Source organism: Atta colombica, unplaced genomic scaffold, assembly GCF_001594045.1.
Source record: "Atta colombica isolate Treedump-2 unplaced genomic scaffold, Acol1.0 scaffold185, whole genome shotgun sequence".
NCBI lineage: Eukaryota > Metazoa > Arthropoda > Insecta > Hymenoptera > Formicidae > Atta > Atta colombica.
Window position 1 is genome coordinate 214815 of NW_017259277.1, and position 22039 is coordinate 236853.

Consider the following 22039-nt stretch of genomic DNA (forward strand, 5'->3'; position numbering starts at 1 on the left):
TATTTTTATATATTTTTAAAATAATTTATATTTAAGTTAAGAAGATAAATATAATTGACATCATTAATTTGGGAAAAAATAAGTTTTTTGCGACTAATGGAATATAGATACATAATTTTGAAAGTATTTTTTAAGTGCGAAAAAATTGTGTTAATTACAATCGTTTTATTAATTTAAATATATTGAAATGCTATGTGCATTAAATTAGTAAATAATTGTTAAATAATTTAATTTATGTTTATGATTGTAGTTCAATCGATTTGCGTTTCAAAATCGAAAAATTAATTTGGCAAATTTGGAAAAATTAATTGCAATTTAAATGATACATGTGTAGATACTACATAAATTCACATAAATTTATTTAAACATTAGCTTAAGATTCAGCTAACTAAAAAGTTTTCTTTTTTTCTTATTTGAATATTTGCTTTTATCGATGATAATGGTCTGTATTCTCTGTTCAGTCAAATTCAGAAACAATGGTGAAATGATGGTTTGTCTCCAATATCTTTAATTTTTTTAATTTTTATTGGTATTTTTCTTTTTTAATTTCTTTGCATTCATATATATCTTTTATTCTTGAATTTTTCTCCATTTGTAATGTATCACGTATTTACTGGCTTTTCGGATTGTTTTTGACTGAAAATGAGATCAAGTAGGTCATTTTCATCGATTGAAGCAAGTCATTTTTCTCGACTTAAACTTACCAGCAATCTAATATTTGCGATTTTTTCGTAATGTTTTTTAATTTGAATTTTTTCTTAATCCTATTTTAATAGTTATCTTTTTTTTTTTTTTTTTTTTTTTTAAGAAATATATTAAATATGTAACTTTAATCGAACACACGACATTTTAAATCGGTCATTTTAAATTCACCGTCGTTGATTTAATTAATGGATTAGTAGTTAGCATGTCTTAAGAAGCACTCAGATACATTTCGGTAAAAAATTCAATTACTATAATCTTACATACAAAACTGCATATCAAGGGCGCCATTTAGATCCCCTATTTTCATAATTTGACATTTTTAATAACAAATTCATGGAGAACGATTTTTGAAACCTTTAAGTACTAATTATCATGACAAACTTTTGCAATATATTTGATTCATGATAAGTTGATAGCGTGGTATATGAAAATTACGACTTACAAAAAGAAACACGATGTAACATTTAAAAAATCTATTTTCTCCATATTTCTGGAATATAAAACTTCTTTTATCGTTTCATATGGGTCTAGAATAACAACTTTTACTAAGATCCCGTACAGGAGCCCAAAAATTGGACTTTTTAAAACATTCTCTTTTATACTTATAAATACAAATTTATTAAAAAATGATTAGTGTCAAAGGAATAAGTTTTCTAATGAAGGTGCATTTAATAAATGATATTTAATGAATGAAAAAAAAATTTCTGCAATATAATTATATTGCGTAAAAATATAATGCATAAATTGATAATACAATTATCCATATTCACGATATTTATTTATAAAGTAACATTAACAAAAAAAAAATAAAACTTATTGACAAAAATACGCCACTTTTAACACAAAGAATATATTTTGTGATAAATGTGAACATAATGCAGAATCATATTAACCTTGCTTATAGAATTTTTTTTCGTGATAAGCCTTTATCTGCAATATTGTTTGCTAAAGGTCTTCGATTACTGTTATTACGGAGATAAATAGATAAAAAGAACAATATATACATACACACACACACACACACACACACACGCGCGCGCGCGCACGCACATACATATATATATAATTGTAAAAAAATCTCCCCATTCATGCGAATAACGAATGGTAGCTCGGATGACTGGTTAAGATTAAACGACTAACGTCAACGCACACGCTGCGTGTAAAAGTGGCACCTAAATAGGGTCGAAAAAATCGAAAAGAGCAAAAAAAATCAACCTCTTTCATTACACGATTAATTAGCGGACGTATGATGAGCAGTGAATGTAATGTGATAAACGAAGGGTAGATACGTGAGACGAATAAAATAAATCACTGATGCGGTTATTTTGCAATCATTCGCGGGCTATCGGTCATTGTAATGAACGAAGAAATTCAGAAACGATAATTAACCCTTTTGTTCTGGTATAAATGTTTGCGAGTGTGCTTTTCTTGTATGGGGAAGTCTGCTGTGAGTGTCCATTTTTTGATACATATACAGACAATTGCATATATGTGTAGTCTTATAAAATAAAGTTCTCACTGATAATGAAAACTAGATTTTAATAAAAACAATTGTTTTCATATTTCATTATTTATACGATACATTTATTTACATTAATGAAAAAAATGTAATCTAACTCGTTACATGAATATAATTGGCGCTAGAACTCACAGTTTTCACATGAATGCCGACTATAGTCGGCGCTAGGATTAAAAGAGTTAGTAGAGGTTAAAGGCAAGCAACAAAAATGCAGGAGGTGAGGGAGGAAGAGGAAGGTTTGAAGAATGTCAATCTCGTTGGCGTACGTGGATGGAAAAAGTGATGTAAAAGTTGCAGGATGGAGGCCACACCCTGCTAAGGTCGGCGGTTGGCGGTGGTGTGGTGACGAAAAAGGAATATGGAGTAGCGGGAGGGGAGAGTAATATCTCGCGTTGTAAAATCCACCCACGTGAAAAACAACCAGGGCACATATACCACCATTTACTACTTGATAAGTAGTAGCGTGCTTTAAGCTCTGTCTTTTCTCCGTGGATGACATAGGCGGCCAGCCTCTCTCCTCTTTCTCCTTGCTCTACTTTTATTCTCCCTCCGTTCTCTCCTAGTCCTCTTTTCGCGCTCAATTTTTCTTTGTCTCCTTTTCAATTCCTTCTCAGTTCGTAGCAATTTCTTCCAACTCATTTTTAAATGCGTTATGATATCTGTTAACATCCAATCTCTATTGAATCGTTTGAATCTGTCTCTCCGCAGTCTGAACGTTGTTTTCCTCTTCGTTACAGTTATTCCAGATCTTTCAAATCCATTTCTCTCTCGAGTTATTTTCAGTTTCACCTAGTTAATTTCTCTTTCTAATCTCACAGTACAATTGTTTCAGTCTTTTCCTAATTTATTGTAGTTTTATCTGCTTCCCTTATTTATTTTAGACTTCATTTCGTTTATTTAATTTATTGTAATTTTTTTACTACTTCCATGAAATGAATATCGACTTTTATCATCCCATGATTTCAATCCGGATGATTTGTTATTTCTCTTTATTAAATTTCTGTTCGATTTTCTCACTATTATCCCATTCTCTCTCGCTGTTGTTCGATCGTATTGATATCTGATCGAAGCATTGATATCTGATAAATCCTATTATGGTATAGAGTGTCCAATAAAAATTTCCTACATGAACTATTATAGAAAAACGATATGTGTTTAAGCGACATTGAAGATTATTCAAAAGTAGGTAAAGGAGAAAGAAAAAGAAGTAGTATACGAATACGATGTATCCAGTCATCTGCATTTTCAGAAAGTGCCAACATCCATTGTTGTACAAGAGAGATAGTCATAATACAGAGAATAACTATCCTTAGAATTTTTCTCGAGATTGACAACGAGGAAAAATGTAACGCAGCGAGAGGGAAAACACTTACGGCAATATGTCATGTTTCTTAAATCAAATTAAGAGAATATTAGAATAATGTCAATTACCACAAATCATTAGCAACCAAAATCTTCAAATCGGTTTTACGGATTGCAAATTTTTTTACAGAATTAAAATATGCAAATAAAAAGTTCGGATGTATTGATTTTATAAGAAAATCAAAGAAAAATTTATTTTATTATTGAAATAAGATAGATACTCTGTAAAAAGAACCAGCTGGCAGAATCTTATTTTAAACAAGCCAGAGGTATAGTATATATAAATGCAAATCTTTCAAAATTATAGTGTTAATAAATTCTTTCTTTTCTTTCTTCTAATTTTTCTCTGTTTAATATATTTTATACATAAATTCTTTTGATTCAATTTTTAGCTGTTTTTTCTAAACTTTTTGTTTCTAACTTCTGGTTCTCAACTTTATTATAATACATTAATTCTATTGATATACATATACATGGGATAATAAGAATTCTCAAATAGAAACTCTGTTCTAAGGAATAGTTAAAATTTGATCAAAATTTAGTTTAATTTTATAATAAAATATAGCTGCATTCACAACAGAAATATAAATGGCTTTTTATAGAGTATTATAATTATTCTGAAACATCCTGAATATTTGCTCTCATTTATTGTGAATGTGTTTATCTGGCATGCAATTTATTATCGACTTATGCATTTACCCCGCAGTCGCGTCTTATCAAATCGAAACGGGCTAATGAAATTGGACGGGAGATGGGCGTCGCGACACCCTTAATTTTCGGTCGGGGTGGTGGCGAACACAATGGTTAAACAAACGGAAACGAGACGTTATATTTACGTTAAAATTTAAATGTTCGTCTTAAGTGCTAACCGAGTGTAAGCCAAAGCATCGCGTTGCCTCACGGCCATAGCTCTTCCAATCGAAATATTTCTACGATGAAAACTTCCTTCGCGTTGATCGGAAAATTTCCAGAACATAGAAATTATTAGCAGACGCAAATAGAATGAGGAACACTAAAATAGAGACTGTCTGATTATCTTCGATTTTATAAGTATTTATAAGAATTTACTAATTTCTTTAAATGTCAGTTAAAGAACGAAAGTATTATTTTCCACAAAAATATAATCTTTCCAATGTTGAATTGATTCTAAATTGACTAATAATGTTGTTAAAATTAAAAAGTCACTCATTCTAGAACTCTATATATAGGGTATTAGGCGAGACTTCTGTCACAGAGCGTATGTAGATAAATTAAACTGAGTCGAAAAATCCTCTACCATTTTGCAATTTTCGCAATAGTTAACAAAATATTAATTACTAAAAATTGCCGAAAATTACACTGAAAAAAGAGTTTTGGAAATCTGGTATTATTTGGAAATCTGATAGATTCAACCAGTATGTCTGTTCAAAAACGGACGAATCAGAATTTTTGTAAGAATTATCGGATGAATTTGATTAATTCTTTCTAGTTAAATCTACCAGATTTTCTTGTTGATCGAACAATTATTTTCGTAAATTCTACCAGAATTTTTTATTGAGCGAATTAATTTTTTCCGTTAACTTTACAGAACTTTTTGTTGATCGAATAGTGACGAAGAAGAGAAGATGTTTTTTCGTCAGTCATGCTACTTCATACTTTCCACTTTTTTTCCGAATTTTTGACACAGATCACAGAACATACGATGATTTATTATTAAAATTGTTCATGCAATTGAACTTGCAATTTCGTTATTTCACAGGATTTTATTTCATTCTTTCGATATATTACTTCGTTTTTTCATGCTCAACGCTAAACGCAAAACTACAAGAGACAAAAACTATTTATTTTCTTCTCATAGAGCTCTAAGAATTTTTTTCAGAATTTTTTAATATCATATTTTCTCATTAATAAAAATAAGAAAATACTAAAAGACAATACTAAAAAGTTCCTAAAAAATTCTGAAAAAATTCTTAGAGCTCTATGAAAAGAAAATAAATAATTTTTATCTTATGCAGTTTTTCTGTAAAGTTGATATTATTTGAGTAAAAAATTATTAAAGATCAATTTTCGGCAATTTTTAGTAATTACCTCGTTATTGCGAAAATTGCAAAATGATAGAGAACTTTTCAACTCAGTTTAGCCTGCTCTACACGCGCTCTATGGCAGAAGTCTCACCGCATACATTAAAAGAGGACTAATTAAGAGAACTGATTAAAAGAGTAGCGCAAAGGTTCGTCATATTTGTCTTAATAATCATATATTAAAAAATTACATTTATTGAATGATAGACCATGGAGCAAAAAATAGCAAAATCGAAATAGCCATAGAAAATTCAGCATTTAATTCAGATAAAAAAATTGCGATACTCTTATAATCTCTCTTATAAAAGAATTCCAGCTCATTCAAGAGCAGAATGCGGCATCGCTATTAGATGGAATTATATATCTAAATAAAAAACCATTATACAAGACAAAATAAAAAACATAACATTATAAGATTTTTCATCCATGTTAAATAAGGCAACTCAAGAGCTTCAAAATGAAAAAAAATTTTTGAAAATATTTTGTTTAATACGAAAGTTATTTCAGAGACTTGTGATATTTTTGGAAATTAAAAATTGAATTGAAAATCTTGAATTGTTCTTGAATATCGAATTGCAATATCTGCAAGATATAAATTCAATGGACATTGAATGTTTTTACAACGTCTTTTCAACGTTTCTGAAATGTTGATTCAACATTTATGTAAAAACTTGAACTTTTTAATTGACACATTTTATTTATTCAGAATAAGATGTGTCAAAAAGTCAAATATTGATGATGAACTTTTAATAGTTAAACTGAAATTCTCTTGAACATATTTTAAACATAAACATCGAGAAATATTGCGTCTTTCATATGCTCTTATGCGTATTCATGTTGCATGAAAGCTGCAAGCTCTGCTAACTCCTTAATTCTATTTCTCTTCATCTATTCATAGGACAGTCTTGCAACATAGTGTAGCATTCTTTCTGTAAATTTGTCTTAGGTGCATCTTTTTTCTTTTTGCTTTTGTGTTCTCGCTTGAGCAAAGATGTGAATATTAATTGTCATCTTATCTTCTCTTTGTTGAGGAAATTAACGCCCATTTATTATTTCAAATATTTATCCCTCACTGTGGTTGATTAATATTTTAATCGTTTCCATAAAATCCATTTTAAATAGTTGCCGTAGTAAAAAATTTACAAATTTTCCGAGAAAATTACTAACCTGGCATATTGTGTCTGTTGCGAAGGGATGGCAGTGCATCTAAAAAGAAACGGCTCATCATTAATTAACCTTGATATGCGCAATATTGACTCACCTCTTCTTTCTTCCTTTTTACTTGGGACTCTGCACTTCGTCTAAATGAATGCGGAGTTGCGAAGGATGCAGCTGCCGCTGCGAGAAAAATGTGGTATCACGGAAATTCCTGGCGCAGTTTTCCTTTTTATTTGTACAAGTATAAATCATCCTTGGTTCAAACTACATCTTATACCGCGTGCGTATATTTCCAAGATATTTTTTCGCTTACCATGCATAAATAGAATTCTAATTTATTATTACTACAATAATGATTTATTACTTGTAATGTAATTAATAAGCACTGGCGAATAAATTAGAGATTCTTTAAAAATTAGAGATTCTGGTGAATAAATAAGAAATTCTTCTGTAGAAGTAAAGAAGCTATACTTAAACAATGTCAGAAATAGTTCTTCGTGCTTTCAATAAAGCATTTACAGTAATAAAATTCAATTTGTTATATTTTATACAATACATAACTTGATAAATTTGTGAAGATTTAAAACAATACAAGCTTTTATCATGTATCAACAAATCAGTAGTAACAAATATATTTTTTTTATAAATATAATACAGAAAATGATGAAAGCCATTAAGAGCCAATGCTACTAGTGCGCAAGAAAACATATTTTGATCATACAAACAAAATAACGTATGCATTTTTCATTTTTAATGTATTGAATAAATATATTTTACTAATAACTATGTTGATTTTTATATAGACTTTTTTCATCTTTTATATTAAATGTGTTCTTCCCTTCTTTATTTTATATTTTTGTTTTTATAAATAATAAGTCAAATCATATAAGAATGGCTTACATGTCTAATAACAATAAGAACTAATAATGTTACTAATAACAATAAGAAAAGAATAGTTTCTGATATTTTTTACTGATATTTAAAACTGAACTTTCGCTAAACAAATTTTAAAGATAAACGCAACTTTTTTAAATTTGAAGCGGATAGAATTTGAAAAGAAATAATTTTTACCGCAAGAGAACTTTGCTCTTTTAGAGTTTAAGCTTCTTTAGTATGTAATGTGGAATTATTGATTTAAATTATTAGAAACTTCGAAACTATTAAAAATAAAGTCAGAATTCTGAATAGGTTGTGAATTTTCATAGAATTATAGGCGAGCTTTAAATAAAAGACTCCGCACAAATCTTACGGAAAATGGATCCCTGAATTAGTGGAAATTTTATAATGTAGATCATGATGATCTGAAAAGTCCTCATGAGCATGAAATTAAAAAATAGACAGTTTTTGAAATATTGAGTGTCACATGTTGGAAATATGACTAAATTCCAATCTCTGTGAAGTTGGCACCTCCTTTTTCAAAAAATGAAATTTTGATCAAAGTTCCGAAGAGTTCTGAAGTTCCTGCCCAAAATTGAGAATAGTTCCGGCGAATTAATATAAAAAAAAAAAAATTAAAAAATTTGAGATGCTAACTTCACAAAACAAAGAACGAAAAATCGCGATATCTTCTAAACTATTAAACCTAGCGCCTTAAATGATATAATTAAATGAATAACTTTTGATAGAACTGTTGGGGTGCTAAACAGAACTGTCTACAGAATTGCTAGAACTTTAAAAAAATTTTCACCCCCCTCGGATGTTAGAAATTTTCGATTCGACGAACGAAAAATCGCGATATTTCTTAAACCATTGGTCCTAACGCTTCGAGCGTTAATAATTTTCGTCAGAACTCGCGAGGTGCTATTCAGAACTGTCGACAAAATTGCCAGAACTTTAAAAAAATTTTCACCCCTCGAGTGTTAGAAATTTTCGATTCGACGAACGAAAAATCGCGATATTTCTTAAACTGTTGGTCCTAACTCTTCGAGCGTTAATAACTTTCGTCAGAACTCGCGAGGTGCTACCCTTTTTTAAAATTCTGGCAATTCTGTCGACAGTTCTGGGTAGCACCCCGCGAGTTCTGACGAAAGTTATTAACGCTAGGACCAACGGTTTAAGAAATATCGCGATTTTTCGTTCATCGAATCGAAAATTTCTAACACCCGAGGGGGTGAAAATTTTTTTAAAGTTCTGGCAATTCTGTAAACAGTTCTATGTAGCACCCCAAGAGTTCTATCAAAAGTTATTATCATTTAAGGCGCTAGGTTTAATAGTTTAGAAGATATCGCGATTTTTCGTTCTTCGTTTTGTGAAGTTAGCACCCCAAATTTTTTAATTTTTTTTTTTATATTAATTCGCCGGAACTATTCTCAATTTTGGACAGGAACTCCAGAACTCTTCGGTGCATTCGGAACTTTGACCAAAATTTCATTTTTTGAAAAATGAGGTGCCAATTTCACAGAGGTTAAATTCCAACAATTGAGATCGATCTTATTTTCTCCTGACTAGAAGAAATATTGTTGAAATATGTACCCTGTGTTAGAAAATTGCGTAGTATTCATAAAAATTATTTTGTTTATAACTTTTTAATAAATAACAAGTGACAAAAAAGATGAATGATCTTGACTTTGATGATCAAGATCAAAGTTATTTAGAGCTGACTATATAAAGGGAAAGTTTTACCGAAAATATAATAAAATTGAAAAAAAAGTTAAAAACTTATTTTTTCAACTCGTAGAGCTGTTATCTGAAGTAGATATTTCCTTAATACAAAAGTTTTGTAGCTCTTATGGACAAAAACGACAATTCAGCACCCAGCATTACGTATACACGCAATCAATACTGAGTTTATGAAACTAAAATTAAAACTTAAAAAGAAAGATTCATATCGATTTGTAAATTGTATGTGTATATGAATGCTAGCGACGAGAATGGTAACAAAGCAATAACTGTGGGTACAGTCAATGTTATGCTACAAATGCTTTAAAGCAATTATTGATTGATCAATTTGTAAAATTCTTTTTTCTAATTGGTCAACCAAACGCTTCAAAGCATTTGTAATGAGACTTTGACCGCAGCCTGTGTCTAACAGTAGATGCTCAATCTTGCAAGAGATGGAGTTGCAATATATTAGATAAGAATAGATGAATGTGTTTGAGTAAAACACATTTCTTATATTTAATAAATATAAGAAATAAATGAAAGATATCACTATTTATACTTTAAATGTAACTGAAATACTACAGTGTAAATAGCTATAATCTTGCTAATTAGATGAGGGATTTTTTTCAAGATCCCTGACCTCTCTTAAACCACACGACCTAATCAGCTTTAACATAGATAGACGGTCTAAAGGCATAAAATATAAAGAAATACTGGTAGATAGCACTCACATGAGAGTCACTAAATGTAAATTTAGTTTACCAAAATAGCGCATTCCTTTTATCTGAGCTGAAATACCAATCTTCCTATTGGCTATTTTGATGACCATTTCGATTTAGTTGTCTATAGCTCCAATAAGTGCCTAGTATTATAGGGTATGATTAGTAGGTCCAAAATAGAGGACCTGTGTGCTACTTTAGTACTTACTCTAGAGCTTTAACTAAATGCGACTTACATTAACCCTAAAAATATTATGGCTCATATTCAGAACGTGTTTACAATGATGTTGCAGGCTAACATACTATATTTTACATCAAGCATATTATAAAATTTCAAAGATAAAATCACGCTTTTATTGATAAAAGCGCGTTCTGAATACGAGCCATAATATTTATAGGCCTGGGTAAGCACTGTTCAAATCGATGTAAATTAGGGTTTTAGCTATCGCTCATTATTCATTAAAAAATTATTAACAAAAAAATTTGATATCTTTTTTCTACTACATAAAACAAAACTTTTTTGCTTTAAAAATTATAATATTTTACAACTTTTCACGTGAAGCGAAATCTATCTTATCTTTCCTCCTGCCTAAAAAAGCACAACTTTCTACACGAAGCGAAGTCCATCAAATCTGAAATTTGTGAAATCATTTATATCATATTATTTCAAGTTTTCTGAACATTATCTAACTTAGCACATCTATTTATTAAATAACTTGCGACTTTAAACATGCGTTTGTTTCTTATGCCATACTTCCTCTTCGATTTTAAAATTAATCGAAGTTAACAATCAATTGGTATGTACATATTTTCTTGACAGCGAAATAATAACGAAATTATCTCTTATAGGGGAGACTGAGGTTGTATGTACCAATTTTTAGAAAAATACATATATTTCTCTATTTATAACTATATATTTATTTCTTTTAATACACATGACGCAACAACTATTTAGATTTATGCTATTATTTGCAAAAAGATGTAATTTTAGGATGTTTATGAGTAAAATATCAAAATCCGAATTAATACATCTTGCTCCGATTTGAGGGCAAAATAAAACAGAGCTAAAAAAAGTTGTAACATGTTTCCAGAAACAAATTATCTGTTTTAAAATACAAATTCACTGCTTTAAAAACACAAATTCAATGCTTTAAAAATAAATTATCTGCCCTAAAAAAGAAATTATCTTCTTATATTTTATTTTTGTTTTTGAAACAGTAAATTTGCTATTAAAGCAGTGAATTTATGTTTGAAAGCAGTGAATAATATCTATCACAATAAGAAATATCAACAACATATGCGCACGTGATCAGGGCATGAAAATTATACAGCGAATTGGCAGACCGCACTAGTGCACACTGAGTGCCAACTTTTTCAATGCCACAGATTCGATCAATATCCTCTGCCCCAGTGCCAAAAAAATCTTCGCATTCAGTTAGATTACACTGTTACCATGCGAGTTTCATGTTGTATTCGGCGAATAAAAATTGCACCAGTGTAATGCTAAATTTGTATTTAGTTAAACAAAATGCGATGAATGAGACCAAAATAGATTTATTGTATAATTGTATAAGACGTTATACTATATTATCTCCGTTATTTGCTATGTGCACTATTTTGAAAATAAGACATGTATATAATTTCAATGATATATAATCTCAAGCATACTAATCAAACCTCAATCATCAAATAAATCTTTTATAACTTTTATTTTTGTTAATTTAAAATATTTAATATATAAAATTAACAATAATATGTATATCCAATGAGCGAATTAGATATTGTTGATAAAGTATTTTATATTATTTTAACTGTTAAAAAAATTTATATTGTCTTTAATTATTGACTCCTGTCTATTGGATAAAATCTATTAAAGAGTAATATGGCAATTCAAACTGTCATTAAGAAAATACCGCGGGAATCTCCTTAAGATCTCTTTTCGTGCTCGACGCTCTTTTTTAGCGTCAAGATAGGTCGCGTAATTGAAATCAACGCTCAATATTCGTTAATTTTTGTCATATGATCTGTTTTGACGATTATGTTTAAATTCAGTGCCATCAAACAGCACTGTCAAAAATTTCAGTACAATAAAGCTTGCTCTCATTCACACAATATATTTTGTTTAACCGAATACAAATTTAGCATTACACTGATTTATTTGCCGAATACAACATGAAACTCGCACGGTAACAGTGCAATCTAATCGAATGCGAAAATTTCTTGGCACTTAGGTAGAGAGCATTGATCAAATGGTGGGTCGAAAAAGTTCGCATTCAGTGCGCACTAGTGCGATCTGCCGAATCGGTGTCAATTGTATTATTTCAGTTCAGTGTTGCTCTAAGTTATGCTGCATTGTGATCGAGCGCATTCATTCCGACTGTGTTGCACTGGTACCATGTTAGAGCAGCACTAGTGCAGAGTCAGTGTATGTGTGCCGAATTTGCCATTAAAGATCCTCTAATCAGAATCTGATCACTTGAAATAGCCGCCATTTTTCATCGAAATTATGCGGGAGATAAAAATCGTGCTATGTCACTTCACTTACTCTACAATATAACACTGTAAGTTACAACCACAATATAAGTACATACAATATGGACACTGAACTTTTTGTGGTCCCCAATTTTCAGTGCGCATGCGTCGATTTCTAACCAGAAATGTGGCTGCTTTCAACAAGTTGAAATTGCAAGTTAAGTTAAGTTAGGTTAGATTTATGGATCTCCTTCCTATAAAATATTATTAATATTTCGCTTTCGCTTACAATATTATGTAAGACTCGGTAATAAGGAAATCGGGCCAAACATGAATATAATGGGTGAGAGTCATAATATGTTATCCGTATAAAGCTTAATTTTTTTTTAATTTGTAAGAGAAAAGTATGATAAAGTAAGTAAAATTAATAAAATTAAGTTTTATTAAAAAATTAAATCAAATCTTTTTTCGGAGACGCCATATTGTTGAGACTGTTATATTTATATACGACAAAGTATTCTCATAATAAAATATACGCGCGCGCGCGCGCGCGTGTGTGTGTGTGTGTGTGTATGCGTGTGTACGTATATTATTAAATTATAATTTTCATGCAATATATTAATTTTTCATACATAATTATTCAATTACAATTTTCGTACAGTATTTAATCAATTATTATTTTTAATTTACTTATTACTGTTTAATATTATTATTATTATTATTAATATTAATATATAATAGTGAATATTATTTTTATATATGAGTTTGAATAATGAGTTTGTTAACATATTATTATATAATTCTCTGAAAATTTAAAAATATACTCGCTATAAAAAATTTTCATGATCGAATTATATCTTCTTTTTTTAGAAAAATTATTCTGTAATTTTATAAAAACTCAAATTTATAAGCGCCTCTCTAACCCACAATATGGTGATGAGTCAATATGTGATTCGGGACTCATTCAAAAATGCCGACGCTCAGTGTGTCTGTTCCATATATTTGTTACTTATATTGTGTTAAGGTTCAGTAGAGACGCTCTATAAGCTTCATAGTTTTTGACGAACATTTTGGCACTTTCAGGCGACTAGCTGATGATTTAAATTTAAAAAATATAAAAAATGGCATGAGGTAAATGCAAGTCTCGATACCTACTATTTTTGTTTTTTATATGATTATTTTATCTCTTACCATTTAAAAGATATAAGTTACATTTTATCTTCATTGTTACAATTTATCTCCATTATAACTGGTCCTAGTCTCCCCTACACATATCAAGTGATCTTTTTTCTCAAAATTCTTTTATTCTGTCAATATTTACTGTTATTTGATAGGAATAATCTCTTCTTTTACAGTAATTTCTTTTATAAATCCCACAGGAATAATACTTCTCGTTTTTAGGCAACCATCACCGAGTTCCGGCACGATCGGTACCTCGACGATATCGTCGACGACCGGCGAAGGAGACACAGCACAGAGTATCGGAATGTACCCGGTGAGCGTCGCGACATCGTCAGTTGTGACGACGGTGACGCCGGTGACGACGGCGTCGGCGACCGTGCCGCTGGCCACTTCCGGCGTCGCCGCTGTAAGTTCTGGCATCGGTAGGAGCGTTTCCGCGCCAAATGCACCGCGGCCGATCGTCCAGATTAGCAGTTCTTCGGCGAGTGCTTCGGCAGCGCAACGACCAAGGCTAAAAAGGAACCAAAGCCGCACCGAGGCCATCCGGAAGTGAGTACAAGTCGATAACGCAATCGTGCAATCGTGACAAGATTATTTTTTAGAATTTCTTAGTTTATCTACTTAAATGTATTTTTTAATTAATCATTTTTTGAAAAAAATTGTATGAAATATGAAAATTTGAAATTGAAATATGAAAATTGCAACAACGAGAATGATTCACACTGTAAAACAGGCTTGTCAAATAGTGGTTCGCTAAAATGGATATAAAGAAAGTGACACCAATTAACTGGAAGTCGCCATTTGGTGTCTTATATCTGAAGGGTTTCTATATAACAATTTTTCGTCTTAATCTTTTCTTTCTTTAACGTTGTCTTCTTTTTAACATTAAGGACACTAAATAGCAGAGCTAATCAGTATTAGGCACATGCATTGGCACTATTTTCTTTATACCCACTCTAGGCTTATGAGCCAAGCGCTTCTCTCCAATTCGATCCTGAAATCGGTGGATCGAGTTGGAGAAGGAAGCGCTTGGCACCCTCGGCGGCTGACTCGCGAGCAATTATTTGACAAGCCTGATGTAAAGTATATGTCTTAGATAATTATTGCTAGAAGGTTAAACTCTCACTAATGATTTTGATTTTTTTATATATATAAATAAAATCGATATAATGCTGAGTCATGCACACTCTGAATCACTTGGCGGATTTTTTCTAGTTTCTGAGATATGACACTTAAAATAATTGAATTTTTATTCGCGATTACTTATTTTCCACGCGAAGCAAGGTCCACCCATGATGGAAAGATAACATGGTGTATGCAGTTGGACAGTGTCTTTTTTTAAATCTTTGCTCTCTCTGTCTATGGACAGATTCAAGGACTATCACTACTGTGAAACGCGAAACATGGGACTGTAGTTCGTTCTTATTTTAAAACTGAAACTTAATTGAAAAATCGTGAAAAATCGTGCATCCATTGGCATATTATCCTTTCCACAATGGGTCTACCTCATCCGCCCTTCCTATCTAAAGGCGCATGACTTGCCAGTTTTCAGTAGTAGGGATGCTTGATACTTTCGGTTGCATCGATACTTTATATCGATACTTTATATCGATGCATTGTAAATCAAAGTTTCGATACTTTAAAATATACCGGGTTTCAATTAACTTTAAAATATAAAAGTATCGATATCTCAATTAATATCGATTCGTCAATATTAATGCGTAAAAAAATCAATATTTACAAAATAGTAAATGGAAAAATCATGTTTGAGATTATTCTAATCTCCAATTTTTTTATGAAAAAAATAATTTCCTTCCAAAAGAACGATTTTCAAACAATTTTTAATGTATCGAGATGCACATTACTCATCTCTACATAATTTTCTTGTTTTGATTAATCCAATGTCATTTTGTCATTTCGTTTGATGACAGATGCAATTGGCAAATTCCAATGAACTAATCGACTGATTAGTTAATCGAAATTGATTAAATTAAGTAACTCTAATCTCTAATAGATTTTTAAGCCTTAAGCCATAAGAAATGGACGAATCACAATCACTTATTCTCCTCGCATTCGACTAACTAGTCAATTTCTTACGGTTTAAGGCTTAAAATATCTATTGTAGGTTCGAACTATTATCTAATATAGACTGAATGCAACAAGCATCAAGCAACGGAGTAGCAATCAAGGTGATATTTTTTACGCCACTAAATATCGCCTGACTGATTAGTTGCTGTTCCACTGTTGACGCTTGCTGTGTTCAATCTGAATTAGGCATAATAATGCAGCATTGTTTTCAACGACTCGTCTCGAAAAAGTTCCACATTTGGTTACTCGAACCTCGAAACTCAAAATCGACATTCTCCAAATGGCTACCAATTCGAATCAATAGTATCAAAAATCTCGACATGTCGATATGTACGAAAAGTATCGATATGTCAGAATTATCGAAACGAAAGTTTCGACTGAAAAATAATAATTGATACTGAAAATATCGATAATGTTAGACAATAGACATTCTTATTTCCACGCGAAGTAAGATAGAGTGGAAATATACGAATACACTATGAAAAATTGAACATAATACAAGGAAGGAAATGAAGGGATTTAAAGAATTTGTGTTTTAGAGAATTTGTCTGCTTTATTTCATTTTAAAAAGAAGATAAAAGTTAAATGTATACGCTTATATTGTTAATTTTATTTTATAAGGCTTTCGGTAGATAGGCACAGACTCACATGTTATATGATGTGAATAACAAATATATTTATAAATAGTAATACAACTAAATGCAGGAATATACATAAGATATCTTCTTAAATGTAAGATTTTCCGCCAAAATCAGTTCGCTCGATACACACAGTCAGCCATAACGCTCGTGTTCTCGAATTTTCTTCTGCTTCTTGTGCGATGAGTAGGAATAAGCGCACTGCGCATCTCGTATCATCGCTGTGATTGGTCGAAGTACGAAATATATATAACTAGAATTATCTTACAATTTGTTAATAATTTTTTAACAAATAACGATTGCCAATTAAAGCCTGTTGGAGATTATTTAGGATCATAGGACTTTGACAACAAGATCAAGGTCGAGCCTTGATCGTCAAGGTATCATCGGCGAAGTTTAATTTTTTCTAGTTATCATCTTTTAAAATATCAAAATACCATTGAGAAATTCATTTGATATCAAATAAAATTTGTTGGTTGACCGATTTTGTTGATTGAATTTATAATGTTTGTATTAACAAAAAATTGTGATACAAAAAGCAAGTAAAATGTTACAAAATGTTTGGTTATTGGGTTTGTTTGTGTAAACAAAATTTAATAATAAAACGCATTTATTTTACTATCTTTCAAACAAATATATTTATTGCTGAATGCGCTAGCAATACGAAACATTTGCTAATGGGATGCACAGTTAAGCATTCTCTTCTAATTGTAAGAAAAATACGACGCGGCTCATTATAAATATTACACCTGTGTAAGGACAGTATCGAGTGACACTTTCTCTCTTATGTTAAAGATTTCTTTTAGGCCTACATTAGAACTTCTTGAAGTTAGCAATTTTTTATTTCTTCAGAAATTCTTCAGAATTTTTACTCTAATCAATTTGAGTTAAATAAAAAATTAATAAGAAAATTAATAAGAAAAAATTAATAAGAAAATTTAGTCATATTAGCATACAAGTTTAGTATACAAATTTTAATGAATAAAATTAAAATTAAAATTAAAATAAAATATCAACTAAAAATTTAGTTTAATACAATTAACAATTTTGTTCATTGAACTAAATTTTTATGTTAATATTACAAATTTTCCAAATTGTTTTGTTATTATGTCAACCAAAAGATTTGCTCAGAAACAAAAGATTTAGTTAATTTAATCAAATCTTGTTTATTCAACCAAATATGCTCAAATACATTTTTGAAGTTTTTGTTATGAAAAAAATTAATTTTTAGAATATTTTCATTTAGTCACTCATTATATCTTACAAGGATCATGTCTTGACAGTCATTTTATACATTTTTAACTGTTCTTGATTCCATTATTTTATATTGCATTTTTAAATAATGACTAATTTTTTACATTGTATTTATCTGATTATATTCTTGTCTGTAATTGTGAGTTGCGTGTGTTACATGATTGTATGTTGGTGAGTTAATTTATTTTTATTAATACTCTTACTACTCAGTATTGTTTTAATATTGATTCATTTTTAAAGTCTTTTACTCGGTCAGCCAACGCTTGCAAATGATACATTGATCATGTACAGAAATAGCATATCTACACTTATTTGACTATACTTTTTTACCGCGTTTATTTATTATATGATCTGAAAGGGATTTAAAATTCTCTGGAACTGAAACATATCATTGTAATTTATTTACTTTTATATTTAGATTAAATATTATTTAATTAACTGTATTATTATTTCTTTGCGCCTTTCGCGCTTGACTCCTATATGTCTAATTATTTTCATGATTGAAAAAGGGTAATTTTTGCTGCATAATATTTAAATACTAAATTATGCAAAATAATATGTCTTAACTTAGGATTCCATCATGCAAAATATTCCAGACCTTGCTTATCACTTATTAATAGCAAATTCCTAAAATTATTTCTAGATAGAAGTCTTAATATTAAAATGTCGAGGCTATAATAGTTTTCAAATTAATAACATAATTAAAGTTTTCACATCAGAACTGACATTTCGCGTGCTCAGGGACAAATGGTGAAAGTGCTTTACGAGGATCCTCTCAATAATTTCAAGATTATCACAAATATACAATGATATTTTTATTAAATAATTTTTGCTTTTATTTAGAATCTATTTGTTATATTATGTACGTATAATTAATAAGTAGGCAAATGTGACTTTGTTTCTGAAGTATTTATTTTTGCGCAATAGTGCATATAGGTAATCGATTTATAGGCCACCAGGGTTCTTCCATTGAAACGGGATTTCCATACCATACATCTCAATCGAAATATATTTATTTTCATCATGGAGCCCTATTTTGAAAATTCAAAGAATTCATTTCGTTAAAACATAAAAGATCTCATAAAAAGTCCGCGCTTTTTTTATTTTTTCCTGTATGATTTTTTATTTATGAAAAACAAAACTTCACTGTCGATCTGATGGCGATGTTGCCGCATATTGCTCGCGAATATAGACATTTAATGGTTCGTTTCGACCTGATATTTTTATTAGGTAAAAGATGAAAATAGTAATGTCAATAGTTTTTGTAAATTTTGTATTTGCATTATTACACCCAATAAAATTTTTTGGTCGATGAGTGATTGAAATTATATCAATATAAACGACATAGACGTCGCTTAAATTAATAGAAGATAATTTATTCGATATTTCTCTGGGAAGTATTCGCTTGAATTAATAAAAGATGATTTATTTGACATATCTGGTAGATAAAAATTTTTTTTAAATAGAAACATTAGGTATTATTTTATTTCAAACAGTAGAAATAAAAAATATTATATACATTGTTATATAAAAATTATTTATTCCAAATTATTTTGATTCTGATTTATTCTACGAGTAATTACATATACTTTACAAATATATTAATGTTTTTATAATTAATAAATAAATAGAAATAAATAAATAAATAAAGGTTGCTTATTTATTTATTTATTTATTTATTTCTATTTATTTATATATGCTTTAACCGTGATTACTATGCGTCATTTATACATATACAAGTGATATTTATTCCCGAAAGCGCTTCGTTATTTAAATAAGTCAAACAACTAATTTTATAACAATAATATTTTAATTTAAAGTGTTTTTTTATGACAAATAAGTAAATTATAAAAGAAAACGTATTTGACTTTTTTTTTTATAAAATTGAATGTTATTTATATATGAGCAACGTGGCAGTCAATATAATCGACAACTTGCATTTAAAACATGTACGTAAATTTGATTGGTATTAATATCTTTTCAAATTTTGCAGCTATATTAAACGCGAAACAGCGCAATTCTTCGGGGTTGATGAGGAATCGGAAGCTTCGGAGAAGCAGAGATGGCTGGATCGACGACGACGTATGGCATCGAGGAAATACGGTACACTCGTACCGGAACACAAGCCGCCGGATCCGGACATCACTCGAGACGTACCGGACACTACCGAGACACCGGAAGTAAGTGTACTGTACCATGAGAATATATATTCTATCGCAATTATAATGAGCGATAATAATCGATAATAACCAGAAGTTTGACTGCATCAGGTTAAATCATATTGATAGAATTTGAAAACGTTTAGGTAAATTAATCTGATAAAAATGTATCCTTTGAACTTTTAGCAGTAAAAATTTCATTTTAAATAAAAGTAAATATCAAAATCAATTTCCAAAGTGAATTTTCACTCGTTTGGAGTTAATCGGTTTACTCTTATGGAGTAGGTCATTTCATTCGATTAATCGAAGTGAATAGGTTAAGTGAAATGCATTCATTCTGGGCGCGTTTCATTTAACGTTTGCAACATTTATGAGTATCATTTCATCTTTGTTGTCATCAATTAAATGTTAAACAAGGAACATTCATTAAGGAAAATCATATTGATTCTAGATATATTTGTGAAATGCTCCTTGCAATTACAAATACCTAATCAATTAAAAAAATTTTTTCTTTCGTATGATTTCTGAATTATTTTTTTGAAAACGTTTTATATATACATATATCTAATTTTAATAATCTAATTTTAGTAACATAATTTTAATAACTTAATTATTTATTAAATTACTATAAAATGTAACTTAATAAATAATTAAATCTATAATAATTAACTAATATTGTGTATCATTAATAAATATTAGTAATTGAAAATAATTTATCATTTGAAGCTATTATAGCTTATTAGTTGTATCAGATTAGAAGAAACAATAATAGTTGAACAATTATTTCGTAAATTCTTTAATGATTGAAAGGAGGTAAATATGCCAATAAACGAAGCCCATCTCGATGACCTTGACTTTGACATATTATCAAAGTGACTCTGACATGAGTGACCTAGGTTTTAATCATTGTTATTTGTTAAAAGTTATTAACAAATTAAATTTAAAAAATAATGTCTTATTTTTGCCAGACACACAATATTAAAAACTATCTTATATCTTCCCCTGCATAGGGCAGGAATAATAGCTTTTCATGTGAAGTGAGGTCCATTCTACCCATAGAACTTATAGTAATGCGGAATAATCTATCCAAACAGTGAGTAAAAGGTGTGAGCATCTGAGAGAAGATGTATTTCTGTATATATTTCTGCTCAGTAACTTTTCTTCTTCCTGCGCATGTGCCAAAAAAGGATAGAAGAGAATAGAAAGATATTTCTGTCCTTTAGATGTTGCTCACAGCTCTGTATTCCTCTTCCATCACTATAAGTTTTATGACTTTACCTTTCCTTACCCTTCCCTCTGCTTAGAAGTTCGACTTTCTACGTGAAGCAAGATCAACTCGCATGAAAAGTCATTATACTTCTAAACAAGGGGGGTGAAATAAACCTCGCATATAAAAAGTCGAAAGATATAAAGCAGAAAATTTTTGTATAGTAGAAAGAGACATTTTCCAAACTTTTATTGTTAAGTTTTTAATGAATAACGAGTGATGATTAAAATCTGTTGGAGGTCATGACGTTGACAAATATGTCAAGGTCAAGATTATCGGAACAGACGTCCATCGGCATATTTATTAACAAGAAAATTAGAGATTTCAGAAAATTGCGATAAAAAATTTCTAAATATTTCTAGGGTGTCACTCTCAGACGATGGCAACAACCAGTACGGAGGAAAGATTCTGTAGCGAGGATGACACTGTCAGGTCTTCATTACATTGTTGAGGTGAGTTATTGTCCCATTTTCAACTTCTCAGTTTTAACTGTGACGAAATCTGCTTTAATAATTTTCTACTTTTACGAAATATTATAAATTCCTATTTTGTTAAATTATTTACAACGCTTTGTGAAATTATTATTTGTCTAATTAATTATTGTATTAATTAAGAAATACAGAAATCTCTTAATTAATTCTTAAATTTGTTAAACATTATTATATTGAATTTTTAATTAAGTATTGTTTACTTAGAAAAGTTAACGCATAGTGTATTTAGGACCTAAAATGTTAAAATTCGATTAATTTGACCAGCCTGTTCTCTTGTACAATTTTCTCTTTGTGCAACTTTATCTTTATCACGTCAAGATTATCAATAAAAAGATATAAAATAAACGTATAATATATATATATA

At 29.9% G+C, this 22039-nt stretch overlaps 1 protein-coding gene across 1 annotated transcript in view; it reads left to right on the plus strand.

Annotated features, from left to right (window-relative positions):
- LOC108686479 (inactive rhomboid protein 1-like) overlaps positions 1–22039 on the plus strand; it is a gene marked incomplete at its 3' end in the record, with an annotated part of 117047 nt that overhangs the window by 60307 nt on the left and 34701 nt on the right. The window contains exons 5-7 of the mRNA XM_018191814.1: positions 13998–14327; positions 19752–19938; positions 21547–21636. Of these exons, the coding sequence (XP_018047303.1) occupies positions 13998–14327; positions 19752–19938; positions 21547–21636 (607 nt within the window). The remainder of the gene's footprint in view (positions 1–13997; positions 14328–19751; positions 19939–21546; positions 21637–22039) is intronic.